At 35.8% G+C, this 25440-nt stretch overlaps 1 protein-coding gene across 2 annotated transcripts in view; it reads right to left on the bottom strand.

The window, feature by feature from the left end:
* ADGRB3 (adhesion G protein-coupled receptor B3) overlaps positions 1-25440 on the bottom strand; it is a 795950-nt gene that overhangs the window by 294632 nt on the left and 475878 nt on the right. For both annotated transcript variants that reach the window (XM_004381354.1, XM_004381355.1), the window contains one exon: positions 18468-18511. In XM_004381354.1, coding sequence (XP_004381411.1) covers positions 18468-18511 — 44 coding nt within the window. The remainder of the gene's footprint in view (positions 1-18467; positions 18512-25440) is intronic.

The following is a 25440-nucleotide window of genomic DNA, read 5'->3' as shown; positions in this document are numbered from 1 at the left end:
TGCAGTGTGATCAAAACACAGGAGAACAAAACTTCTTGGTGCCTGAACTGTTCCCTAAGATTACATGAGGCACTTAAACAGAGGTCAGAAAGGTATCACTGTCTTCTACGGTGAAACTGAGACTTAATGTAATTGGACAGGGTATATACTAGTGCCTTTTAAAACTGGGTACCAGCTCAATATATGAGAACAGGGTCATATGAGTAGAAAAAAACCCAAAAGCTAAGATTTGGACAGAGAAAAAATTTAAACACAAACCATAAAAACAATTATGGTGACTTAAGCTCAGAAAAATATCAGATTTTAAGTTAACAAGTAGAAACTCAGATACTTTTTAAATTAAGGCCATGGGAGAGCTAATATTCAGAGAGGTTTTTTAAAGTATTTCATTGGCATCAAATAGTTAATATAATTATTAATGCTTCTCTTACTCTCAGGGAAAATTTGGATATGTGTACATAATAGACACATATAATAAATGATGCAGTTAATAGTGATAAGCAAGGAGAGAAGAAATCCTTTTTCTTGAACAGAATAAAATTGTCTTCAATTAAAGCAAGCTCACATTGCTTTGGGACTTGGGTTGGTTTTACTTATGGATGCTAGGCATCATCATATAAAATGGTAAATTAAATTTTAAACTTTTGACTATAACAGTTGTAGTGAAGAATTAGTAAAGCTAAAATATTCATTTATGACCTAAAGGGACTTTCAGACTTTGTCATATCAGAAACGCTTGAACTGGAGTATTTAAAAAGTTCCAGGAAGAAATAGAAAATTCCACTAAAAAAGAAAACGCAATGTAAGCCAAAAAAAAAAAAAAAAAAAAATCTGAGAGAGAACATTGAATATTGTGCTGATTTTTCATTGTCTTTAAAGATATTCTAGGTGCTCTGATCTTACATTAGAAAACATTTAAAACTATAGTATTATGTTTCATTATTTACACCTGCTCTGTGCCTATGCACTATTAACCAAGAAAATGTCAAAACTTGGGTGATAATCTTAGAATATACAGGAATAAAAAATAATACTGAATATAACAGTGCAAACAAGGAAGTGTGTGTGTGTGTGTGTGTGTGTGTGTGTGTGTGTGTGTGTGTGTGGTACCATCCTCATGATACTGAAGCAATAAATTTCAATAGGCATCTCTGTTTGTCCATTTCAGGGACCCACTTTGTGATTACTTTGTGAGGTAAATAAACGTCTTTCATACGCCCAGAATTCATGAACTAAAAAGTAAAAACATCCAAAGACTGCACTTTCTTCGAGACAGACAAAGCTATTAAAATATCCAGGCAAACTGAAAAATCTTATTCCTAACTCAGTTTTCTTAGCCTGGACTTTAATATTATTTACCAACCAGACTTCCCTCCCTTCCCAGCCTGATTTTCACTAACTAAACATGTTGACTCTGCTTTTGAACAAATTTATTCAGTGGAATAACTAAAGCAAACATCTGATAACCACAATTATAATCACATGACAGCTTTCAAAATTAGCTGAATCATGCTATCTTTCGTCTCCTGGGTGCCAATTTAAATTGGATGTGGGTATCTAAATGCTAAGTATTAATTAGCATCTGTGGGCTAGTCTACAGTTTGTGAGAAATCAGAAAATAATTTTGTTAATAAATAATAAACATCACTACTAGCAACTTTGTTACTAAACACAGTACCAACCAATAAGTGAATAGTTTTGGAAAGACAACTTTTCATCTTTAATTGTTTCAACAATTATTAGGCTCTTGGTCAGAGCATGAGAGAGTCATCAATTTTTACATGTCATCAAAAGACATCAATAGAATTTCCTTCTAAAATAAGAGTCCACATGGAGAAGGTGTTGCAGAAACCCTCACTATACACTGTTTGTGCATACCTGAGAGCCATCCTCGACTCCTCTCCCACTTTCTGACCCATGTCCAGTTGGTTACCAACTTCTGTTGGCTTTATGTCATTGACATCTCTCTAACCTGTCTACACCTCTCCCTCCTCCCCTCACTATCCAGGCAGGCCCCTTAATGCTTGGTTTGGATTACTGCAGAAGCCTCTGAACTAGTCACCTTCCTCTAGTCTTGACCCCTCTGGTCCAGCAGTTGGCTGCTAACCAAAAGGTCAGTGGTTCAAACCCACCAGTCACTCCTCGGAGAAAAGATGTGGCTGTCTGCTTTTAAAGATTTACAGCCTTAGAAACCCAATAGGATCGCTGAGTCGGAATCTACTCAACATCAGTGGTTTTTTGGTCCAGCCTAAGTTTGTTGTGTTTTTCAAAAAACACATTTTCCTGATTTTAACAATTTTGGTGGCTTTCTAAGCCTTTAAGGAAATGTCCAAACTCCTTAGCAAGGTGAACACATCTCTTCCATCTCTGTCCCTGGCTACCTTTATCTCTTGGGACTGACTGCCCACCACCTCTACCCCTGGAACTTAGGCTCCAAACATTCTCAACAAGCTATTATTCTAACACCATCCTCTACACCATTCTAAATGTTGCCTGTTCTGTCTTGAGACCCTCCTCTTCCCCGCCCCCTTGTCCATTTAATGGGTTAATACCTTCAGGAACCAATTCAGGCATCGCTTCTTCTGAGAGATCTTCCCTGGATCCCGTAGTCTGGTAAGTTCTGCCCTATATATAGTCTTTTGCTTATCAACTGTAGTCATCTGTTTACTTTTCTGTTTTTACAACTAACTAAAACTTCTTTTTTTTTATTGTTGTAGTTTAAATGAAGTTTACATTTCAAGTTAGTCTCCCGTACAAAAGTTTATACATACATTGTTATGTGACCCTAATTGCTCAACCCATACCGTGACAGCACATTCCTCCTTTCCACCCCTGATTCCTCATGTCCATTCAACCAGCTCCTAACCCTCTCTGCCTTCCCATCTCACCTCCAGACAGAAGCTGCCCATTTAGTCTCTTGTATCTACTTGAGCTAAGAGGCACCCTCCTCACGAGTATCACTTTATGTCCAGTCCAATCCCTGTCTGAAGAGTTGGCCTTGGAAATTGTTTTAGTTCTGGGCTGATAAAGAATCCAGGGGCCATGCTTTCCAGGGTAACTCTAGTCTCAGTCAGACCATTAAGTCTGGTCTTCTTACTAGAATGTGAGTACTGCACCCCACCTTTCTGCTGCTCCATCAGGGACTCCCTGTTTTGTTCCCTGTCAGGGCAGTCATTGGTGGTAGCCAGGCAACATCTAGTTTTCTGGTCTCTGGTTTATGTGGTCCTTTCTGTCTCTTGGGCTAATACTTTCCTTGTGTCTTCGGTGTTCTTCATTCTCCTTTACTCCAGGTGGTCGGGACCAATTGATGCATCTTAGATGGCCACTTGCAAACTTTTAAGATCCAGATGCTACTCACCAAAGTAGGATGCAGAACATTTTCTTAATAAGCTTTGTTATGCCAATTGACCTAGATGTCCCCTGAAAGCATGGTCCCGAGACCCCTACCCTTGCTACTCTGTCTCTCAAAGTGTTTGACTGTATTCAGGAAACTTCTTAGCTTTGGTTTAATCCAGTTGTGCTGACTTACCCTGTAGTGTGTGCTGTCCTTCCCTTTGCCTAAGATAATTTTTATCTACTATCTAGTTAGTAAATAACCCTCACTCTCTCTCCCCACCCTCGTAACCATCAAAGAATGTTTTCTTCTGTGTTTAAACCTTTTCTTGAGTTCTTATAATAGTGGTCTTATACAGTATTTGTCCTTCTGTGACTGACTAAATTCATTCAGCATAATAAGTTCCAGCTTCCTCCATGTTATGTTTCACGGCTTCATCGTTGTTCTTTATCATTGCGTAGTATTCCGTTGTGTGAATATACCATAATTTGTTTATCCATTCGTAAGTTGATGGGCATCTAGGTTGTTTCCATCTTTTTGCTATCGTGAATAGTGCTGCAATGAACACAGGTGTGCATATATCTATTTGTGTGATGGCTCTTATTTCTCTAGGATATATTCCAAGGAGTGGGATAGCTGGATCGTATGGTACTTCTATTTCTAGCTTTTTAAGGAAGTGCCAAATCGATTTCCAAAGTGGTTGTACCATTTTATGTTCCCTCCAACAGTGTATAAGTGTTCCAGTCTCTCCACAACCTCTCCAGCATTTACTATTTTGTGTTAACTAAAACTTCTTGAGGGAAGGATATTTATTTATTATTTTGTGTGTTCTCAGTGTCCAGCATAGCGACTTACAGTAAACACATTTCATACATGTTGGTTACAAGCATCATCAGCAAATAAAATTTCCAAAGTCTTTTTTGATCATTTACTATGTGTAAAAATGTAGGTGCAGGTTTGGGATGGCATTAGGGGTAGATGTAAACGTAAATAAAACTTGTCTCTGTCTGTAAGATATTTATAATCTAATTGGTGAAGGAAGTGAAGTCAAGAAAAGTTAATTAGAAATGTTATTTCAAATAAACCTTCAATAAGCATGTAAGGTATTGGTCAACTCTATTGTTTCTAACTCCCTTTAGAATAGACATCAGGACAGATATAAGGATGCTGGACATTTCTGGTACTCAGTAAGACAAGTCATTCACCTTGAAGTAGGATAGAGGGAATAGCATAGCTGACTCAAGCCTGCGAGGATAGCTACAAAATTAAATAGGTTAAAAGGAGTTTATTTTGAAGGTGAATAGAACTTAAGGATCTTTGCTAGCAAAGGGGGAAAAGTCAGTAGGGAAGGCCTGGCTATAGAACAGGAGAGGGAGGGCATAACTGCTGGAGAAACGTCCTGAGAGAAGCTAGAGAAAAGGGAATCTAGGACTCAGGAAAAGGGGTCATGCCTGCAGACTGCTTAAAAAGGAAAACAGACTCCAGACAGGAGCTTAAATGGCCCCTTCAGTAATTATTTTCCAATTTTATTGTTAAAAGTTAATGTTTTTTACAGTTTCCTAATCTTGTCAAAACTTTCAACGTAATGTTTTTTTACTTAAAATTAGTAGAAGATATGGAATGCTATTTTTAACACCCTTTTATGTCTAAAATTAAACTATTATGGTAATTTAATTAAATTCCAGGAAAATTTTCTCTCTCTAATAGTAAGAACACAGGAAATATGTTCGGCAATGTTAACCTAATTTCCCCTATGCTACTGATTATGACCGGGGCAAACATTAGGCACTAAACTATCTTTTCCAGACAACCAGGGTGCTATTTCCTTTGCTGAATAGATAAGTTACTAATTTACCTCCCATAACTGGCTAGCTCGGTTATAGATTCCTGCTAATGAAGATCAAGGTATTAATCATCAAGTGGTTGAGCAGGCTTTATTTGGTTTTGTGGCCATATTACTAATGTTTCCCCTAAAGTTTTTAAGTTCCATATCTTGCTTACTATTTCTCCCCAGCATTTAACAAAATTCCCAACAAACAGTGGCTGCTCAATAAATAGTTCTTGAATCTACAAATGCATGAACTTACCAAGTTAATAATTAAATTAATGAGTGAGTGAGTGAACAGAAGTTATGCCCCATCCACAGTGGTTGCTACTTATTTGATTAGTCTGAGAAAATTTGTCACAGGCCCTGGAAAGAAAAGGCACTTTCAGCCAGAGAATGATCTGTTTAGTGACATCACCCATCACCTTGGCATGTACAGGACATCACATTACAGTCAAATTTCACTGTGGTCATGCTTCCTAACAGGCTCAACAACAGCTGAGGGCCCAGAGGAACTGCAGAGTTTCAGGGTCCATGCACTTAGAGGAGAAGTATTGAATACATGACAGGACTATCAGGGGTTTAGAAATACGTGTCAAATTAAATTTACAGACTCAGTTTGGCTATTTGATTTCACATCTAGGAAACAGAAGTTTAGAAAATGAAAAACAGTGCAGGCTATTTCAAATTCAATGTGTGTTAGACCTATTTGGGGAGTTTAACATGCTCAAAAAAGTACACGGTGCTTATATAGCCCCCAAAGGTTGTGATTCAGTAGATCTGAGTTAAAGATAGAAATCTGCATTTTAAACAAGTTCGCCTATATCAATTGCTCTCAACTGGGAATGATCCTCCCCCCATCCCAGGGACATCTGGCAATGTCCAGAGACATATTTTCATTGTTACAACTGAGGGGGAAGTTGTTGCTACTGGCATCTAGTGGGTAGAGGCTAGGGATGCAGCTAAACATCTTGCAATGCCAAGGTTAAGAGATGCTGCCTTACAGGATTCTGTTGATCAGGTGGAAGGAGACAGTGCTCCAGGACAGCAATACTATCTCAGCTTCGGACAAGCTCGTCATACAGATGTGAGGATATAAAGTACATTCTAGAAAGATTTAGATTAAATGATTCTAAAAGAGATAAGCTTCACTTAACTGGAATTGTTTATACAAGGTTTATTTCATTCTACAATGATGTTGGATAAATGAAGTGTCAGTGAATTATTTACTTAACCCTAAAAATAGAGGCTCAGAAGAGTTTATGATGTTCTCAGGTAACCTGCAAGGGAGAGACTGGCTCATCAAAAAAAAAAAAAGAAAAAAAAGATATAAATGTTCATTCATACATTCATTTATGTAACAAATAGTTCCTTTAATATATATTTATTGAGCACCAAATTGTCAAGTATCAGAAAAAATGTGAACCAGTGCACTTTCTTTGTAAAGTCAATGATTATGTCTATGTTCAGAGTAGATCTCAGTAAATATCTTTTCATGTTAATACTTTTTGACAAGTTTAATTATAGTTTGAACTGATTTCTGTTCTGCTAACATCTTGCAACTCTATTCACTAAAACGTGCTACTGTCTATTTTAAATAATAGTAGAAATCTGTAAATGACTTTACGGAGAATTTTAAATTTCAGAAAGCAATATGCTACTTGCCCTTCAGAGCTTCAAAGAACTGCCAGTAAAGAACTACCGCTAATTAACCCTTTGTCTCCTTAAAATTAGATTATCACTCCCTAACATTTCAAGACAACTGTAAGCCTCCTCTCTTAAACCTGTAATAGCAACACATAAGAATCACTTCTTTCACCAACTGTGGTTGATTTACCATTTAGGAGAACAAATTAAGAACTTATCAGTAATTATGAAAATAATTTCCTTCTTTTATTGAAATACTTTGGGGGCACTGCAGCTTAGTACATTATTATTCTGGGTGGCGTAGGTGTTGTTGAAAGGCAGTGTGAAAATAAGAGCCTGAATTATGAATTCCTCCCACGAACACTGAATCACTTTGTATTTTCTGTCGCAAAAAGAACTTATTTCTTGCTTAAAAAAAAAAAAAAAAGAAGAAGAAGAAAAAGAACAAGAACATTCTAACTTTCAGGAACACATAGATTGCTACGCATTACAGACTGAACCAGATGACCTATCAACTCTGAAATAGTATTCTACTCTTTATTTATATCGGTTCATAAAACTTACCATTTTTTGTGTAACATACGCATCAATATAGACAAGAAAATTGCCTCTATCAATTTAGTACAAAATTAAACACTTCATTAAGTTTCAATTCAGCATATATTTATTAAATAGCTACTTGGTTTCAGAAGGAGCTCTGGTGGTGCAGAGGTTAAGAGCTGGGCTGCTAACCAAAAGGGCAGCAGTTTGAATCCAGCTGCTCCTTGGAAACACTATGGGATCGTTCTACTCTGTCCTATAGGGTCGCTATGAGTCGGAATCGACTCAATGGCAACGGGTTTTTTTGGTTTATAGGGAGACAACTCTAGTTGCATATTAGCCCATCATTAGCCCAAAGGGCTAAAAGACCACATGAGCCAGAGGATCCACCAGCCTGAGCCAAAAAGAACTAGATGGTATCTGGCTACCACCACTGACTGCTCTGACAGGGATCACAACAGACAGTCCCAGACAGAGTGGGAGAAACATGTAGAATAAAATTCAAATTCATGAAAAAAGACCACACTTACTGGTCTGACAGAGACTGGAGGAACCCCTGAGACTATGGCCCCTGGACACCTCGCTAACTCAGAACTGAAACACTCCCAAAGCCCACTTTTCAGACAAAGATTAGACAGACCTATAAAACAAAAAATAACACACGTGAGGAACATGCTTCTTAGTTCATTCAAATATAAGAGACCAAATGGGCAACTCCTATCCAAAAGCAAGACAAGAAGGCAGGAAGGGACAGGAACTGGACAGATGGACACAGGGAACCCGGGGTGGAAAGGGGGAGTGTGCTGTCACATTGTGGGGGTTGCAACCAATGTCACAAAACAATATGTGTATAAATTTTTGAATGAGAAATAAACTTGAGCTGTAAACTTTCACCTAAAGCACAATAAAATTATACATATATATATGTGTGTGTATATATATATATATATATAATATATATATATTTGGTTGGAAGACTTTCTTACTTTCTTCAATGCTACTCCAATATCCCTCTTCCCCTCTGTTACAGATTGAAGTGTGTACTTCAAAAACATGTGCTATAAATCCTAACCTCTATGCCTATGGTTATAATCCCATTTGGGAATGTGCTGTCTTTGTTATGTTAATGGACAGGATCAATGTAGGATGTGTCTTGAGTCAATCTCTTACAAGATATAAAAGGAGTAGATTAAGCAAACTGAGAGATGGGGGAAGATAGATGCCAAGCCACATGGAGATCTCCAAGGAATCAGGAAACAGAAGTGAAGAGACAAGGACCTTCTTCTCTCAGAGCTGACAGAAAGAGAAAGCCCTTCCCTAGAGCTGGCATCTTGAACTCGGACTTCTAGCCTCCTAAACTGTAAGAAAATAAATTTCTGTTTGTTAAAGACATCCACTTGTGTTATTTCTGTTAAAGCAGCACTAGATAACTACGACACCCTCTCAAAACACACACATACACACACCAAAAATAATCAAACAAAAGAAAATCTGGCACGAAGTTTCAAGTCCCTAGCTGTTTTCTCAAATTTAGTTTCACTAAACCTGGGAAACAAAACCACGCTTTTAAAGAATATAGCTACAATCTACTAGTGAGAGGAAAAAGCAACAAAAAGCAGTCATCTATCAGTTCAGACTAAAAGAGTTGCTTGTAGGAAGCAGAGAGAATGGTCAAACATCCTTCTGCTGTTTTATATTGGCAATGTATTGTTTTACTCTTATATTGAAGATATTAACATCTTTTCAAATGCGGCTTTCCAAACAACATTCTTTTTTATAAACTATGTTTCCATATATTTAAAAAAATGCCTTCTTCTGTTTTCAATCGTTGCAAAATATTTCATCAGCAATAGGACTCAATTTGTCTCCAAATAAAATTTGTAATACATTATGGTTATAGTTATTATTTGATTTACAATCCTCAAATAATTACTTATGTACATTATATCGAAAAATAAAATGATTAAACAGTTTTAATTTTTTAAATTAAAACCATTACTATGCTATGCATTCTTATCCTATTGCTCTTCTTCAATGGCTCCCAAAAGTTGGATCTATAACCTTATGTATTTATTACCACACTTGAAGACAATTTTCTTTACATTTATCTCACACTCTCCAATGTTATTCAAATCCACATTTCAAATGATTTAGAAAAGAATGTTAGTGAGGTATTTAAGAAATATTTACAAATAAAGAGTGGATGGCTTGGTTAATGGTGTCTAAGAAGAGTTGATATTGCTACCTTTATTTATTGGACATCATGTTATTTACTGTGGTACAAGTGGGCAGTTCTGAGTCTTAAAATAAGAAGAGGAAATAGCAAATTAAATTTTAAGAAAAAATGTCTAGTTTGTTGTTTATTAGGATATATAAGAAGGGAAAATTTTAGCCTGAGTCATTCAAAGGACTGAAAAAAAAAATACAGCTATAAAATTATCTAATATGAATTTTCAGCAATTTAAAGCATAGGCCTTTTTTTGGAAATAGAACCTCAGATAGGAGAAAATTAAGAAGTGCACCAGGGGCCCTAGTGACCTGAAGAATAGTATAAATTGGTGAGAAATACTGGATGAATTCCCAGTTTTGCTATTATTGATTTTTAAAACATTTTGTTTGAGTAAATAGTTTGCAAACTGACTTCAACGACTTTCAGGAGATAAGAGGGGAAAGAGGGTAGATGGGGCAAGGCACAGAGCATATATTTAACCCAGTATAAACATTGATGACAGCTTCCGGTGACACTGGAGACTCCTGGCCTGCACCTCTTGGCCTTACTTTGTCCAATTTTTTTTTTTTTTTTTTTTTTCTTCCCACTCTGGGAATACTTCCCAAGGTGTCTGATACATTAAAAAAAAGAATGACTTTCCCAGATAGATGAGGCCCATTGTTTGGGCAAGAGAATATAAAAAACTCTCCTTCCCTGTTAAGATCTCCTACTAACCAACAAATCAGCCAAACAACCTACCCATTCCCCAAACCTTTGTTGAGCACATGCCATGTGTTAGCCACTGGGCGAAGCAGACATGGCTTCTTGATTTTTAAAAAATTTCCCTTTATATAATATGGATACCTTTTGGCCACAATTTTAACTGTGTTCTTTTGAAAATATTTAGCTAGCATTTCATAATTTATACCTGCCATTTTCCAGGCAATATACAATTTAATTGGATGACTGAGATAATGACCACTGTGGGGTCAGAGGGATAGACATTTAAACTGCACACAGAATACAGATGAAGATGGAAGGCTAAACACTTGAGGAAAGCTAACTGAAATGGACAGAGAGTTCTAACACCGAAAGTCACAGCTAGTCAGGTGGCTTAGGGAAGCACATGGCCAAACCTGAGCAACCAAAAATGGATCCTGAAGTGATTACCTTGCACATTTTGGGCACTTGCTAAATAAATAATGAACATATAAATGAATGGTGGCATCTTGGAATAAGTCAATCAAAGGCATGCAAATAAATCGATTGAATTAAATGGTATCCGTTATTCTCCTCTGGTGAGGTCATTAGTGGATCAGTGGTAGAATCCTGGCCTTCCATGCTGGAAACCTCGGTGTGTTTACTGACCAATGCACCTCATGTGTAGCCACCACCCCTCTGTCAGTGGAGGCCTGTGTGTTGCTCTGATACTGAACAGGATTAAGTGGAGCTTCCAGAGTAAGTCGGACCAGGAAGAAAGGCCTGGAAATCTATTTCTGAAAATCAACCAGTGGTAGCCCTATAGATCACAATGGTCCAATCCACAACCAATCACGGGGATGGAGCAGGACCAGGCAGCATTTTGTTTTGTTGTGCATGGGGTCACTATGAGTCGGGGGCCAACTCTATGGCAGCTAACAACAACAACATTCTTCTCATCTTGATCTACTCCTCCCCACCAATGAAATATTTATGTTTTGATACACTACATAATTTACAGATTATGTTTATGTTCTTATTACCTCCCCATACCCCCCATCTAAGTTCCATAAAGCACTATTTTTGTCTGTTCACTGATAGACATGCCAGACACGAAGAAGAGCAGAGCAAATAGTAGGTTCTTAAAAAATATTTGCCAAATAAATTAATAAATTTACTGAGCACTATTTGCAAATCTCTTTGTTAAACACAGCAGAATTTACAAAACTTACATTTTCACTCTTCAAAGTGCTTAAGTCTAGAAGGGGACATAAAATTGCTTTAATATAAGGCAAGGCAAGAAAAGTATGAGTTATGAAAGATATATAGATAAAATACTTTAGGTCAGCGCTTACCAGGAGATATACTTTGGCACTGGCGTGTTGTTAAAAACTTACACGTTTGAGGAGACATTGATTTAGACTTCCTATTTCCAGTAATGACTTTTTTTTTTTTTTTTTTTAAAGATCAACCTTCCATTTAAATACTGCTAGAAATGTTGGGATGTATATGAAAAAAAAAAAAAAAATACAATGATGATGCAGCTCTCATGTGGATTTTCAGCCTGGGTTCACATTACTTCCATGGTCCAGGAATGCTCTAGACTGAACTCAGTTTAAAGAACCCAGGTTTAAAGTTGTATGCTCAAATGCTTAGTAGAAGTAAATACAAATCCTCTTTGGAGGGATATACCTTTAGCCTAGGCCTCATAGAATGCTCACAAATATTTTTTTAAGGACAATTAGCACAACCCAGCACACTAGGAAGAAAGGTACTATGAGTGAGAATCAGGAGAAACACAACAGAACAGAAACAGACTCACGATTTCAAATGTGGAATTATCAGCCACAGATGATGAAACAAACTAGGCTTACTAGGTTAAAAGAAATTAAGAATAAGCTTAAAAATGCCTGCATTAAAAAAGAAAAAGTAATATGGCAAATGTTTAAAATTACCAAATGGAAACTCTAAAAATGAAAAAAAGACAATAATTGAAATTTAGAACCCTATAGATATGTTTAATAATAGGCTAGACAGACCTGAGGAGAGAATTACTGAATTTAATGATAGGTTAAAATTTATCCAAAATGTATGACTGATAAAAAAAAAAAAAAGCAGAAAATATGGAAGAGAAGTTATAAGACAAGGAGGATAGGAAACACACTCTTTGGAGTTCCAGATGAAGACAAGACAGATTTGCCAATATTGAAATAATGACCGAGAATTTTCCAGAGCTGATGGAGATATCAGTTCTCTTTACCCCAGGCACTCACTCCTGACTCTGCTTGCAAATATTTTCGTTCTATCCCAATGTGGTGTATAATCAATATCTTCTATGTGTGTCAAGGCTTGAAACATGTTGGAGAGCACTGTTTTGGGAAGGGGTTAACAATTTTTTTTTTTCTGTAAAGGACCCGATAGTGAATATTCTAGGCTTTATGGACCATATGGTTTCTATTGCAACTACTCGTCTCTGCAGTTATAGTGCAAAAGCAGCCATAGACAATACTATAAACATAGGAGCTACTGAGTTCCGATAAAACTTTATTTATGAAATCAAGTGGCAGTACAGATTTGACCCACAGGCTATTGCTTGCCAACCTCTGCTTTAAGGGATCAAGGCGAGCAGTTAAAACAAAATGTGGCGCCGTTTTACTCTCAATGTTAGCTCTCAGAATACATGCTGAAGGCATAATGCACTGGTTTTTGAACGTTATGGCTCACGCTAATGGACAAAATGGGTTGTTAATAATATTAGAGGCACTTACATAAACTTTATTAGTTAAAAAGGGATAGTTTAGGCACTAATAAATTCAGGAATATAACTTCAGGAAACTAGGCACTTAAGATTCAATATCATAAAATCTATGATGTAGTTTAAAACATTTTAAGGGATAAAAAAAAATTTTGCTGAAGAAAGTTGAAACAAGGTGCTTCAGAATTTATAATGGCTTTATTAGAAAACACACAAGTGTGGATATCAAAAAACTTCAAAAAGTAATGTAAAGTCTAAAACAGAAGAGCAAAAAATAAATAAAGCTTCATACAGTTTCCTACCAAAGAATCTTTAATTAAATTTCTATTTTCTGAGGAAATTAATATTTTTCTATTGCTGTTTGCAGTACTTTCAAAACAGCCCCTTTTCTTTGAAAACAGAAGCAAAAATTTTTATCAACAATAAATTTGAAATGCAATAACTGGTCTGATTTTTGACATTATTGTTTACTATGATATAATGCTTCATTTTTTAGAGATTGCGTACCTTTTACTTTAATTTATAAAGCCTAGCGTATTGATCATTTAAAGGTTTAATGTTTTCATTTCTGTCAGTGCAAATATAAACAAGGGACAAAAAAGCATAGCATAGTTTTATGTAATTAGATAAATTGATCATTGGACCTAGACGGATACTGGGAAGTTCCTTGGAATCCTGATATCTTAGAAGCAAACTTCAAATATTTAACATGGGTGTTTCTACAGTTACATTCATACTGGCTCTAAATATACCCACAGAAGCAGGTTTACACCAAGTGCTAGCCAGAAATAGTTATGTCTTACCATCCCAACTATGGAAAAGCAAACACAACCTTAAAGACTATCAACTGAAACGGAACATGTGGACACTTGGAACATATGCCAGACAATTTAGAAGTTGCATATAATATTGCTAACTTGGAAGATGTATCTGTCATATAATCATGTAATTTCTTTCCAAAGAACTGACTGTCATGTACTCAGGTACATATGAACATGTTTTACACAAACTAATCTGTGCAATAAGATCAACAATACTCTTTGAAGTGAAATAGTTTTTAAATCTATTTCTGGTTGATTGAATCACCAGGAAATCTAGTGATCTACTAGAAACATGGCTATAAGTGTGCTAAATATTTTGGGTGGACTTTTTTGTTTTGTTTTCACTGCTGCTCAAGAAAAGGGGTGAAGTAAGTACAGACCTGCAAAGGATGCTTTCATACTTCCCCTAAAACAACATGACTATCATATAGTGTTCTACATAGTTAGCTGTTCTTGGTCTATTTTCTTCCTTAACTATTGTATGACCTAAATCATCAACAAGATTTTATACTGATTCTTTTTGCTTATTTATTATAATTTTAAGAAAATTAAGTTCTGCCTGTATCAGTTCATCCCCAGTCTAGCACAGTGTGAACAGAACTTTAAAAAAGAACTTTATATAACTTGGTTATTACCTGGAGGAGAATGGATGGCTACTGAATAATAGTAATGCTTTGTATAATTGCTTTGAACTTCTAAAAGCTAACAGATCTTTTCTAGCTTTATGTTCCTAAAGGTATAATGGTATGCCTCCCTAGTGGTGTAGATTATGTTAATCACTTGAAAATTAAAGAAGAGCAACCCTCCTGGAATGATGGGATGAGGCTGGATGTTACTTATATATTTGCTAGGAGTCATACTGTGAGGTAAATGAAATGGTGACCACCAATATGAATGCCAAAAGCAGAGAAATGTTGTGGTTATGAAGAAATGGCATAACAGGAGCAAAGGAGAAGGGTCACTGCAACTCGGTTAGTTAACATTGAGATAAAACAAGCCGGTGTCAGTCTTAGTCAAGATGACTATTGCTATTCCCAACTCCAATAAATCAATTTGAAATGTAGAAAAACTGGAATGCCCAGTCCTTAAAAGCTCTTCTTTTCAACAGAAATGGAGGCAAATAAATTACAAATGCATTGATAGCACTGTTTACTAATAGTTAAGAAGTTACAGTAAAGAATTAAAACTCTGAAACATTTTCTGAAAACAAACATAATCCTTCACAGACTTGAGGGAATCAGATGGTTTTACCAAGGCCCATAGAGAAAGACCATGGATTAATTTAAAATATGTTTCCCAGAGAATGTAGTCACCATATGTAATCCAGTACTCAAAATCCAAATTTACAGTAGCCCAAAGAATGTGCAAATTATCAATCACCCAGAAGGTAACTTTGTAATCCACTTTAAGAAGAGAAACATTATCTCCTACCTCAAATAGACCTATTTTTGAAGTGAGCAAACTATTTTCAATTTATTTCATGGGTCAGCAATGCGAAGCATTTTCTGCATCCTGTTTGTTAGCTGAGGCGAAATCAAAATATGTTTAAAAAATTTTCTAGAACTGTTGTGCCTAATGAGAGTAGATGAAAATGTCTTTGTTTGGTGTCATCAGGGTAATAGATTATCCTTAAGAAGAAAATTAGTTGCTTATAAAGGACCTTAGCATCCTAACAAGCTGAAATGTTCTCCCCTTTAAACGTCCGATAGTAGATCGAATAATTGCTAGAAATATGTAAGTCAAATGAAAAAAATGAAACAGAGGTGAGAATAATTCTTAAACAGAAAAAGAGTACCCAGGGAACATGCAAATATTCATTCTTTCAAAAAACTAACCAATAAATATTTGTTGAATGTATGCTATGTACAAGTGTTGTACTAGGCACCAAGACTGCAGTGATAAATATAAAAGCTAAAATACCTCTCTATGGTGCTTACTTTCTTGTGGGAGAGACAGACAATAATCACATAGAAAAATAAATAAGAAAGTAGAAGTGTGTGCTGTGAAGAATATAACATAGGATAATATAAAGAAAACATCAGGGTAACACTTTGGATTGGTCAGAGACATCCTCAAGGAGGAATGTACAAGGAAGTAGGTGCACAGAAGCACAGTTTATAGAATAAAATTAATTGGAAACCAGCTCAATGACCAGTAAATAAGTACAGAACACTAAATAAATCTATACAATGTAGCATGTTCGAGGAATGTAAGTAGTAACATCAAAAATTTTCCAAGACCTATTGTTGAATGAAAAATAGAGGCTGCAATAAGTGTTACGTACAGTATGATAAAATTTCTTTTAAAATGGGGTTAATTTCTGTGGATGCATATACACATCAATGCAGAGATGGATGTCTGAAATTATGCATAACAAAACGTTAATAGGGGTGACCCTGAAGAGGTGGATGGGTATGAAGACCCAAGGGGGTGATGGTCAATGGGACTGTTAGACTTAGTGGTAATGTTTTGAAGTTTTACAATTAAAAGGTACTCATGTATTACTTTTGTAATAAAAATTAATTTCAACAATTTTAAAAGAAAGAAAATGAAAAATCAATTTTTTAATTCATCTTTATTACTATAATCTTTAAAATATCATTTAATTCATCCATTTTCTAGATAAAAAGAAGTGGCAATATCTCGTCTATTATCTTTACTTGGAGGATGTATACTCAACATTAAAACTACTGCACAAGTGAGACTATTGTATATACGAACATATTCAAAACAGAAGAAGAGATGTGAGCAAAGGAATAAGCTGTCTTAACCTTTATTGTTTAAAAACTCACCCAGAAAAGCAATCAGGTAAAAAGTGTTATGGGATAGAAGTTCTTTCATGGTGGGAAGCTTTTTGATCACTTTTCAGTTACATCAAGGAAGCATGAACTACATTGATCTCTTGATGTGATCTTCTTTGAAAAGCAGCTAAGCACACCTCCTTCTCTCACCAAATACTTTTCTTCAAGGACAACTCAGAAGGTGAACTTTGTAAAGCTAAAACATGTTATTTGTGACTGATAAGAGCCATGTTATCAGCAGATGTTAAGGAAAGTAGAGTGTGATTGATTCCTAAGGTTAACGGTGACCTCAAACACCAACGGTTTTATAAATTAAACTCAACACCTTAGACTGTCTGTGAAAGGAAACCAAGACAAGGCAAAAAATATGGGAATGCTGTTTCCTCTTGTATTGTCTCCTCTGTTTGGATCAACATAAAGTATGTTCTACCCACTGAAAAGATAATAAACCTAAACCAAAGTTGGCTATTATTCATGAATATATGAAAGTAGCTAAACTTAGGAGTTTAGGATAGCATGTTTTTCTTGAGCAAAAAACACTGTTAGATTCTTACAGTATTTTATTCTTCCCTTGATTATACAACATAATAAGCAGTGTCTTAGAATATTCCATCAAAGTCTTCTCTGGCTATTGGTGCAGAGGGAAAGTTCACAGAAATTTTACTACTATGGGTTTTTCTCTGTGATCTCATGGAGATATTTCAAAGAGAAAAAACCAAGACATCAATGAAGGCATCCAGCTGATATTATCAACAGGGAAAGCTGGAATTCTCCTTATGGTACTAGGGTTCCTAGCAGAAGAAGATGCTTAGAATATCTGAACCAATAGCAAAAAATTATGCTTAATATCATGGATTTCTTACCTACATAAAGATACTTGTAGATTAGATTATATCAGTACCCTAGGACGGAGCACATTGGCAGTGGGTTTGCTACTTTCCTAGAAATTCTATGTCCATCTTCTAGACTCACGGAGAAGCAATTAACATCATAAAATCTCAGCTGTAGATCAGACTTAGGGTGAAGAATACTGGGAGAATTCTTAAAATTCATAGAATCCCGCAATGTGGTGCTCTGTTTGACAACATTTTACCTTGTCCTTTCAAAAAAGGAATGTATAATATGGCTACATCACTGAAATAAACCTACATAAGTATTTAAGGTACAAGCCTAATTAAGAATTAATGAAGGATTTTTCTGTTTTCTGAGACATTAAAATCTCATAGAATTATAAGTGAGATGAAGATGATTTTGACCAGATACACTTCAAGCACTTGTACAAGTAAAAAAATACATGGAAGAATTACTCATCCTTATTTAGTGCAATTATTTTCTTTTGTCTGCATAAATTCATAAAATATATGAATAGAAATAGTTAAATGTCGTGCAATGTTTTTTATATCAAAACAAGTTGGAAGAGCCATATAAATATTGCATTGTTCTGATAATAGATTCAAGGTCATGCAAGTAATGTATTGGCCAAGTGACCACAGAAATTACTACTGTAATCTGCGATGCTAAACTGAATTACGAGGGGAAGATGTTGAAATAGCATTTGAGCTTCTACAATTTTAAAATATCAGAGCTTTTAAAAAATCCTCATGGACTCCGCATTGCAATGCGCCTTATATATTAGGTAATGCAATCCAATCTTGGGACATAACCTGATGGCATCACACACAAACATATTCATTGTGCTGTCCTGCAGATTCAAAAAAAGAGAATGTTTTCTCTCATCCCACAGACTTAACATACTCCTGTTGACTAGCAGGTGGCTGAAATAATGTGCTTTGAATATTTAGTCCAAAGTAATGTAAGAAAACATCTGTCACTTACGTTTTTGAGTCATCCCACAACACACAATAGGGATTCAAAGTACCCTAAAAATAAGCAGAGAAAGAATAAACATATCTTGAGTACATACATAAAAAAAATGAAGGGTTATGCAAAATGCAACCAGATTGGTAGACTTCTTATCTTGCAGCAAGATCCACTAAAGATTCCTTCACTAGTTTTTTTTCTGCCTAAGAAATTGCATTTCCTTTTTCATAGATTTGATGACCCATCTTACGAAATCTGTCATGAAAACAGATTTATTCCAAATGTCAAAAATTGAAAGTGAAGATTTCACATCCCACAAGGCCCATAGTTTGATGATTTCTGTTTCATTTTGCTTCCTCTAAAATATTTATTTCTGGATTACTTTCTTTAAGAAGATCAACAAATTCACAATATTTAAACCATTGTACTATGCCCGTGTATGACCACCACCACCTGCTCCTCTGCCTCTAGATGGTGAGCTGCCTGGAGTCAAGAGAGAGCTGTATTATCTACTTATTTCAAGAGTTTGTTGACTTGCAATATCACCTTAATCACAGACCATGCTTGTATCGAATCATGTCTAATGACACCATAAGAAAAAAGTGTCAGATTTTTATTCAATTCAGTAATTATGCATTGAGTACCCACCATAACCCTCAGGATGACACAATGAGTTTCCCACACTGGATTATCAAGGGAAGTACTTCCCGTTTTGAGTTTTAATTGTTGGATTTTTTTCCCCCTTTATATCTACCTGTTTACATTCCTTTGGACCTTATTTTGCCTTTTGAAACTAACAAATTTTCCTTTACAGAATATCTTTAGATATCTACAGATGATATCACATCCCTGAAGAGTCTTCTCCATTAAACGTACTCGGTTGGCTTCAAGTTCTTACATCCTCCATGTCACTCATCTTCTAGAACATGTACTCTTAAATTACATTTAGTGAATCACCCACTTGTGTCTGACCTATGCAGAATAAAGTGGTCTACAGTTTAGGTGTGTCTGCAATTTAGGTACTGTATTCCTAATAATGCAAGCTAAGTTTGTATCAGATATTTTGGTAGTCTCTTCCTGATCCTGACAGGTATTACTTATATGTTCCAATCTCTTGGGAGGTTTTTGAATCCTGCTTTTGGCATCCTACACATTCACTATTGCTTCCACGTTTTGCGTCAATACAGTATTAAGAAACGAGATCTATGCCCACGTGCACCAAAGTTATGGATAAAAATGATGACTAGGTCAAGGTGACTAGAAGACAGAGCCACTGCCTCCCTTCTACAAGTGAACATGCTCCCTTAGTGCTAGCCAGCTATGATCTAGCTCTCAGGCCTCAGTCTTGTTTACACGTAGGTAATCATCTGAGTGTATCTGGAAAATCAATACCTTTGAAAGTTTAGAGCAGGCTGTTTGTGAGGTGTGCCTTTCTAAGTACTGTTTGCTGGGTCCATTCTAGAATTTTGCCAGAAATAAAAATTAAGATTACTATTCTAAAATTTGTGAAATCCTCCCCACCTTTACTTATTCTCTATTTTAATTGGGACATTCAATTAACTCCAATTTTGTAGCTCCCTTATCATTCTCTAAAATCCACAAAGAGCACAAAGCCAGGGTATTTGACTTCTTATCAAACACTCATACCTCTAAATTATGCTGCTAGAGCATACAAATAAACCCTTCTCCGAAAAAGTTAGAGTCCTATAGAGGTACATAAGGAACAAACATATGAAATGTTTATATAACAATACAAGAGAAATACTCATATAAATGTCATAAGGTACTATGTAAGGGATAAACGAGGGACAGAGGGTCATGGCCTGTAGTAGTCAGAACAAGTCTGAGTGAAGAAGAGTGTACTTATCTGGCTCTTACACAAGGCATAGATCTGGATGTTCAGGGGATGGGGAGGGTAATGATATTTCAAACTGGTTTCTTACTCCACACTATGAGATTCTGTCTACTTTTACCTGGATGTTTCATATAGCTTGTGACTTCCTGAGAAAGCCTCACCACAGCTACAATGTTGCATCATAAAATCACGCTATATTTATACCAGGTTTTGTTTAAAGGTGCTCATAGCACTTAACAGACAACAAATTATCCTTGACATGTCACAATCAAGGATCTAGGAGTGTACATTTCAAGGATATAGAAACCAAGCATAGGTGAGAAACTTGAGATAACAAACCCTCTAAATCTAGTTAACTCCTTTTTTTTTTAAGTAATATTTTATTGTGTTTTAGTACCTTCTTTAAGGAAACCAACAAATTCACAATATTTAGACCGTTATATTATGCACGTGTATGACCACCACCACCTGCTCCTTTGCCTCTAGATAGTGAGCTGCCTGGAGTCAAGAGACAGTTGTATTATCTATTTATTTTCAGAGAATTTGTTGACATGCAGTATCTTCTTAATCATCAGACCACGTCCACAATTTAGATGCCATATTCCTAATAATGCAAGTGTACACAACATTTAATGAAAGTTTACACAGCAACATGGGTTCCCACATGACAATTTCTACACAAATTATTCAGTGACATTAGTTACATTTTCCACAATGTGTCAATATTCTCTTTGCGTTCTGGTTGTTCCATTTCAAGTACTCTAGTTTCCCTGCCCCCTTATCTTCTCATCTTTGCTTTACAGTAAATGTCGACCTTTTCATCTCATACAGATGGTTTTTTAGTAGAGCACCGATCTTTCAGGTAATATCCTTTATTTTGTGTGCCACTCTGCTCTTCTTGCTAAAAAGGATCTCGGGACAGTTTCGATTCCAGGTTCAAAGTGTCTCTGGGCAATAGTCTCAGGGAGTCCTCTGGTCTCAACTGGTGCAGTTAGTCTTGCCTTTTTTAAGAATTTGAGTTTTGTGCTGCATTTTTCTCCCATTCTATCTGAGACCATCTATTGTGACCTTGGCCAGAACTGTCAGTGGTGGTAGCAGAGCACCATCTAGTTCTTCTGGTCTCAGGGTAGATGAGGTTGTGGATCGTGTAGACTATCAGCCTTGCAGATGTATTTCTTCTCTGAGATTTTGGTTACCTTCTTACTCTTTTGCTCCAGATGAGTGGAGACCAATAGTCATAGCTTACATGACTGCTTGCAAACTTTTAAGACCCCAGATGCTACTCACTTCACTAGAATGCAGAACTTGGATTTTCAGTTCACTCCTTTTTGTAGTGTATGAGTTAGATTAAGTTAATTTCTTTATAAACCAATACAGCATACTAACTATAGAATATTTCACAATTATTATTCATAACATAACAAAAGAAAATAAATATTAGAAGGAAAACACAACATGAACATCAGTAAAAGCAGATGTTCGGCATCCTTTTCCTTTCTTAACCCCCTAAAGAAAATGATTTCCACTTTCAGACTAAAGTATAAAAACAAGAACTGCTTCCTTTACTCTTATTCCATATCTTCATTAATGCTCAGTTTTGTCCTCTACCTTCCTCACCCCTCACATCTTATATCCTGTTTCATGCTTCTTTCCCTTTCTCTGTGCTGGTGAAGTTTTGAACAATATCTAAGTGAGAATTATTATTATAGGTTCCAAACTGTACCCCTCAATCTTATGCATCACTGTACATTCTTGGATGTCCACAACGGACAGACCTCCTCTGTGAGCATTCATTCTAGTAAGACTGACAACTGAGATCAATGACTCATACAAATCTGAAGTTTAAAAAAATAAGCAAAACCAAACCAATTAAAGGAAGCTATGTGCTCAGATGCACCAGTCACTTAAGGAGTAAGGATGTGAGATGGTAAATATAAGCAAAAAGCAAAAGATGAGTAAATTCCAAACATTAAAAAAAATTAAAAAACTGGCTACAAGGTTCTACCAACAAACCACTTGTAAAATATTTGTTATAAATTTTCAGATACTTCTCTCAAAGGGACCCTGCTACAAGATTTGTTATGAGGAATTTACAGAAAATCAATAGTAGGATATGCTAAGCCCAAAAGAGAGCAATAACAAAATGTAATGACAGGGCAAGAGGAAAGCAAGCAAGCTATGAACTAGCCTATTGAAGAGAATTTAAGAAATGCATTAAACAAAGAAAACAAAAATTGTCAGGTAAAAGAGACAGATGGGCTAAAGAAGATTAATTTACCAAGCTGTCAATATAATTGACACTTAAAAAATATTAAAACTGTGTGCATTTGAAAATTTTTGGAAAGGATATGCTATTCTTGACAAGCAATTTTTTGGCCAAAATAAACAAGCAAACTGTCTCTCTTGGTTCTATCCTAAATATTAAACGTTTCCAGTCACCCATTTTTAAGCACTTTAAAAACGCACCATGTCCCAAATTTCCAATTGCCATAGATGTACTACACATCACTTTCAAGTGTCTTTAGTCTTTGCTATTTTCTTTTACTTCTCCTCTGTTTCAACATCAGCCAAACCAGTATCTACTTAACAACAGAAATAAAAGAAAAAATTCACCAACTTTGTCAACATAATCCCATGATGATTCTCTTTTTCCCCTTGGTCTGCACAACTTTTCTCTTTCCTTATTTACAAAATAAGGGGTTTGGACATAATATTACATCCTTTCTAGCACAATTTTAGTACTAATTGAGAAAATACATATTAAAAAATCTTGGGAATGCATGTGGAGGGAGGAAGTAAGACCTTAGCAGATATCACAGATTTTTCCACAGTCAAATCTATGACAGGTCACTAAAAACTGATCAATGGGAGCAAACCCTTTCAGGGTTATGTCTTCTAACACATAAATGGCTTCATAGCCCCTGAAAGTATAATACACTACACAAATTCCTGTAAGATCTTTTGGGTATACGACCAATTTGAGAACTGTAAGTAAACCTGATGACTTTTTCTCAACCCTGAAAGACAGCAGTGGCACCCTACCTACACCATTAGAGTTGACGCTCAGAAAAAGAAATAAAAAGAAAGGCAAGACAAAACTGGAGGCCAGCAGGGTCTAATCTGTCTTCCCACCTGAAACGGAACTAGACAATGAGTTTTGTTCAGAAAAAGAAAATATTTTCAGACTGGCAAAGTACTTACTTCCTTATTCTTCTAACTCATCTTTAAAATGGGAATATTATCTACCTTGGAAAGTAACAGTAGGCCCTGACTGGTCAGGCCCACAAGCATGGTGTGTGTGTGTGTGTCTGTGTCTGTGTGTATGTCTGAGTGTAAGTGTATGTGTACACCTATAGTTCCATTCTACTTCACTTATTTAAGTCTCAAGAATTACTTTCAATAAAACTATTTACTTATGCATTTTCCTTATACACCATAGAGTCTAGCAGTATTGAGAAATATAAATGTCACTCTAAAGTAGCTTTAAGTAATATGAAAAAGAAAATTCTTTTTCTGGGAAAAACAAATTTGATATTTCTTAAGAGCACACAATTACTGTGCCTAAGCACTAAGGACCACAAACTATGACTCTTGAGGTCACAGCAATAAAATCATTAGCCCAAAGAACGAAGAATAGCAATTTACTCATTAATGACTTATGAGCTGGTTAAAACTGAATTGGCTTTGCTGAGTACAATCTGAAGTTTCAAGGTTCCACATTCTATTACCTAGTCCTACCCGTTCCCAAGGGCCTTATTATATTTAACATACTGTAAATGCTATTTGTTAAAAAAAACTTTTTTAAAAGGGCACATTTCGTTAAGAAAATGTTAACAGGCTTTTTCCTAGACTCACTATTAGTTTCCATTCCTCACTTTTTCCACGTGGTATACAAACCAGATATAATTTGCAAGTTATTACTCTTTCCTGAGCTTCAGGAAAGTGCTTGCAGATACTTTTGATGTAAGAAAATAGGTGAAAGCAGACAGACATAATATTAGTGATATGTCGTATCTAAAATTGTTCAATTCTGAAAGCAGTTAACAATGGTTATACTCCAACATGATGTTTCAGTTTATTCCTATCAATTTCATTCTACATATTTAAGACCTATTTTTTCTTCATATTTTAGCTAAGGTTGTCATATTTCTGCATAGGCTTTTCTTGGTTATCTCTTCCATGGAAATGAACTAATATTAGAATTTTGAACATATCTTTATAAAAGTGATAATAAATATTAAGATACTTAATAAATCAGTCATATATTTCCTCTCACTGCAAATATAGTTTTTAAAAAGTCTAACTTGGGTTATAAAATAAATATAACAAGCACTAGAAATTGAAAATGATTAAACATGAAAAGCTTTATATATTGTAGAGACAAGCGTGAGTTTACTGTTTAAACTAAAGAGAAGAAATGAGGGCTTGAGCAGTCCAGAGAGGCTGCATTGTGGGTTGATAATTGATGTAGCCTCTAAGAACATCAAAGTCCCTAGGTGGTGCCCACAGTTAATGTGCTTGGCTGCTAACTGAAATGTTGGAGGTTCTAGTCTACCCAGAGGTGGCTTGGAAGAAAGGCCTGGTGATCTACTTCTGAAAAATCAGTCATTGAAATCCCTATGAAGTACAGTTCTACCCTGACACACACGAGGTCACCATGAGTCAGAATCTACTTGACTGCAACTGGTTTTCAGGTTTCTGAAGATAGCAACTGGGCCAACAATCCAAGTGAGGGGAGAATCGGAGTGAGAGCACTTTGTGGTGGCCTTTTCTTTTCCAGTCTAAGCTTTTCTTCTTCCCCCTCTTCTCCATTCCACCCTCTTTTTGTAATAGATGTACGTATATTCTCTAAAAGCTGGGTCTTCTAAAGTGAGAATAATATTCTTTTAGTCATCTGGTCAATTCACTCACTCAAAATATTCAAAGGCACAGAACTGATTCTAAGAGAGCTGAGATAATTACCTTATCATTCTCATGTGCTGACTCTCATTGATACCCCAGTATCTAGCTAATGTTACTATGATTTGTTGACTAACCCACTGATTTCCATATGGAGAAAAAAAATTTTGTCCATACATGGTGTCTTAGGATGAGTTCTCTAGAGAAGTAAAACCAGTGAAGCATATATATATA

Source organism: Trichechus manatus, unplaced genomic scaffold (assembly GCF_000243295.1).
Source record: "Trichechus manatus latirostris isolate Lorelei unplaced genomic scaffold, TriManLat1.0 scaffold00083, whole genome shotgun sequence".
Classification (NCBI taxonomy): Eukaryota; Metazoa; Chordata; class Mammalia; order Sirenia; family Trichechidae; genus Trichechus; species Trichechus manatus.
This window is presented reverse-complemented; position numbering and strand designations above follow the sequence as displayed.